General features: G+C 33.6%; 1 protein-coding gene across 1 annotated transcript; it reads right to left on the bottom strand.

The window, feature by feature from the left end:
- Nucleotides 1-232: 232 nt before the first annotated feature.
- LOC149390583 (uncharacterized) lies at nt 233-1,351 on the bottom strand. Its single transcript, XM_089620716.1, has 2 exons — nt 1,203-1,351; nt 233-1,105 (listed from the first exon to the last, which is right to left on the bottom strand). The coding sequence occupies exons 1-2, from the start codon at nt 1,293-1,295 to the stop codon at nt 371-373; spliced, it is 828 nt and encodes a 275-aa protein (XP_089476842.1). The 5' UTR covers nt 1,296-1,351; the 3' UTR covers nt 233-370.
- Nucleotides 1,352-3,820: the final 2,469 nt, after the last annotated feature.

Genomic DNA, 3,820 nt, shown 5'->3' with positions numbered 1-3,820 from the left:
TGTGATATGCTCCAACCATACTGCAATTGTATCACCAAATATAGTGTTTGATACAGTGTCACGCTATATTTGCAGTGGCACTGTATCAAACGGCAAAGTGTTTTTTTTTTTTTTTTTTAAAAATCCTTTTAATAACACATTAAACATTAATTATATATATATATATATATGTATATATTAACCCTATAATTATTTATAAAACACCAAAACTCATAAATTGACAACAAAAAAATACATTAAAATAAACTTCAAGTAAAACATAAAAAATTTAAACATAGATTACAAAGTTTAAATTAAACACACAAAATAAAATAAAAACTAAAAACAATAACATAATTTTAAAAGACATAGTAAAAACTTAAAACACAATTTAAAAACGGGGAAAATTATTTCCAGTTCCGTCAAGATAATTATAATACTGAGTGTAATCTTGATTTTGATCTCCTTGAGTTTGATCTCCCTGAGTTTGATCTCCCTGAGCTTGATCTTCCTGAGCTCGATTTTGTTGATAATTAGATGCTCGATATTGAGATCCATAATATTCAGAACCTTCTCCTTGTTCTTCATATTGGTTCGTCTGTGCTCTTTTTTGCATAATTTTTTCTTTTTCTTTTACTAGAAATTCACGCATATTTGGGTCGGATATAGTATCCAAATTCATGAATAAAATTTTATTCTCTTCTTTCATTTGAGCTAGCTCAATTTTTTTCTTTCGAAGTTCATTTTTTTGTCTCTGAACTTCAATTCTATCAATATTAGAATCTTTAATAGTTCGGACAAGACTCTCATTTTTGTCCATCATTTTTTTAAATTCTTCAGCATCTTTTTGTTGTTTCTTTGCTTTTTTTACACCCATTGGTCTTCCAGATAAATTGCAAGTGCCTTCTTGATCGTTCATGTTAAGATCAAATGAATTCATACCGGGGGTTACAGGTGACTCGGTAGAAAATGATGACGATGACGGATGGTTAAGACCCGGGGACTCGGTATTTGAGCTGTTACCAGCAAATTTCTCAATTCCCTTAAGAATAGGCCACACATGGTCGAATTTGAAGCCCCTCTTGTATTTGGCATCCTCTACCAATAACATCTTCGCTTGAGTTAACTATTACATATTGATAAAAGAATGATGATAAAAAGTTAGTTAGTACAAATAAAAAATAAATATAATGTATACAGTTATCGACAAAATAAATACTTACAATGTCTTGTTCCGAAGCACCGCTGGGATTCTTATTTTCAATCTGGTTAATACATCCCCTTAGTTTCGAAACAGCAGAAAGAATGGTTGCCATTCTAGTTTCTAAAGATCTTCTTGGTCTAACTTTTTGGATTCCATTTGAGTGATACTCTGTTTCAATTCTTGCCCAAAATTGATCTTTTTTTTGGGAAATCCCTATGATTGGGTTTTGAGAAATATCAATATAGGTTTGACACAAGAGTATATCTTCTTGAACAGAGTATGAAGAACTGCGACTTGAAGTCATGTTTGAAGAAATGAGGTGAAGAATGAATTTGTGAGGAAATGGGTTGAGGAGTAAGTCTTATTTATAGAAATTGAACGGCTAGATTTTAGATCTAAAATTCAATGGTCCGGATCTATTTGTTTGTTTCTGATAATGCTTAGCGACAAGATGTGACAGAAATTGAACGGCTAGATTTTAGATCTAAAATTCAATGGTCCGGATCTATTTGTTTGTTTCTGATAATGCTTAGCGACAAGATGTGACAGAAATTGAACGGCTAGATTTTAGATCTAAAATTCAATGGTCCGGATCTATTTGTTTGTTTCTGATAATGCTCAGCGACAAGATGTGACAGATATTGAACGGCTAGATTTTAGATCTAAAATTCAATGGTCCGGATCTATTTGTTTGTTTCTGATAATGCTCAGCGACAAGATGTGACAGATATTGAACGGCTAGATTTTAGATCTAAAATTCAATGGTCCGGATCTATTTGTTTGTTTCCGGATCTATTTATTTCTTTCTATAAATGATGAGTTTCATACTTGGAAAAATATCTTACATACCATCTTACATACCATCTTCTTCCTCTTCTTACCGTATACTTTTCCTCATGAAAAACGATGAATTTTCAATATGGTAGTTCATCTTACATACCATCTTCTTCCTCTTCTTCGTCTTCCTCTTCTTCTTCAGATAATGAATATTATGAAGATCTAGAAAACAAAGTCATATCTCAAATTACTGAAAACAACAATTTCATGCTAAATCGTATGCTAAATACCGAAGGCTCTCATCGTGGATCTACTCCTGGTCATATCGTTATCAACCGTGATCGGGAACAAGCCGCTCGCAATCTCTTCAACGACTATTTTGCAGAGAATCCTCGATTCCCAGAGACAATGTTCCGACGAAGATATCGAATGAGTCGAGCTTTATTTCTTCAAATTCATGATGTTGTGCAAAGGCATGACAATTACTTTGTCCAACGAAGAGATGGACTCGGTAAACTCGGGTTATCTAGTTTGCAAAAACTAACAGCCGCTTTTCGAATGTTGGCATATGGATCACCGGCAGACTCCACCGATGAGTATATCAAAATAGGCGAGTCCACAACTTTGGAATGCTTGAAGAGATTTTGCCGTGCTATTGTCGAGGTGTTTGGAGGCCATTATCTTCGAGCACCTAATGCTAATGACGTTGCAAGACTTCTCCACATTAACGAGCGTCGAGGATTTCCAGGTATGTTGGGTAGTTTAGATTGTATGCATTGGAAGTGGAAAAACTGCCCAACAGCTTGGGGAGGTCAATATGCTGGACGTAGTGGATCTCCTACGATTATTCTAGAAGCTGTAGCTGATTATGATCTTTGGATATGGCATGCATACTTCGGTCTACCAGGATCTAATAATGATATTAATGTGCTAGAGGCATCTCATCTTTTTGCTAATCTTGCTGAGGGTACTGCTCCACCGGCCAATTATGTCATTAATGGAAAAGAATATAATATGGGTTATTATCTAGCTGATGGCATATACCCAAAATGGTCGACCCTTGTTCAAACTATTCACGATCCACGTGGTCCAAAAAAAAAGTTATTTGCAATGAAGCAAGAAGCATGTAGAAAGGATGTGGAGCGTGCATTTGGAGTGTTGAAGTCAAGATTTGCAATTGTGGCCGGACCATCCCGCTTTTGGAGTAAGAAAGTGTTACATGATATCATGACATCTTGTATTATTTTACATAATATGATAATAGAAGATGAACGCGATGTTAATCCAACCATTGAAGAACAAGCCGAAGTTCCAAATGTTGAAGTTGAGATGGCAGCCGATGAAGATGCTCGATTTCAACAATTCTTAGCTCGACACCGACAAATCAAGAACAGAGACGCTCATATTGAACTTCGAAATGCATTAATTGAGCACTTGTGGAATGAATATACTAATTCTGATAATTAGTACGATGTAATCTATCTTTCAAATGTATGTTTTTATGTTGAATCATTTAAATGTAATATTTTAATTAGTAATGTTATTTTTATTTATCTTTTTTTATTTATCTTAATTTTTGTTAAATATTGGTAAGTACTAATTTTAATCACTTAATTAAAAAATATCACCATTATAATTATTTATTGAAATATTTTTTAATAAAGAGATTGTTTTATTTTAATAATATAATAATGGTGAATAGTATTTTTAGTGTGAAATTTGGTGTTGTGGTTGGAGTTGGAAAAAAATTTTGTGCTAAATCAACACAAAAGTTGTGTTGAATTAACACCAAATATAGAAATTGGGTTGGGGTTGCCCTCAAGAAGCAATGACAAGTGCCTGTATATCACATCAAATAAC

Source organism: Urtica dioica, chromosome 7 (genome assembly GCF_054948205.1).
Source record: "Urtica dioica subsp. dioica isolate 48M chromosome 7, U.dioica_male_clone48M_v1_H2, whole genome shotgun sequence".
Lineage (NCBI taxonomy): Eukaryota > Viridiplantae > Streptophyta > Magnoliopsida > Rosales > Urticaceae > Urtica > Urtica dioica.
Note: the sequence above shows the minus strand (reverse complement) of the source record. Positions and strands in the feature narration are given on the sequence as shown.

Bases quoted from the DNA above. Each gene is read 5' to 3' on its own strand.
- LOC149390583 (XM_089620716.1), bottom strand. From the start codon at position 1,295: ATGGCAACCATTCTTTCTGCTGTTTCGAAACTAAGGGGATGTATTAAC. The intron at 1,106-1,202 runs GTAAGTATTTAT...AATATGTAATAG, and splicing joins GTGCTTCGGAACAAGACATT to TTAACTCAAGCGAAGATGTT.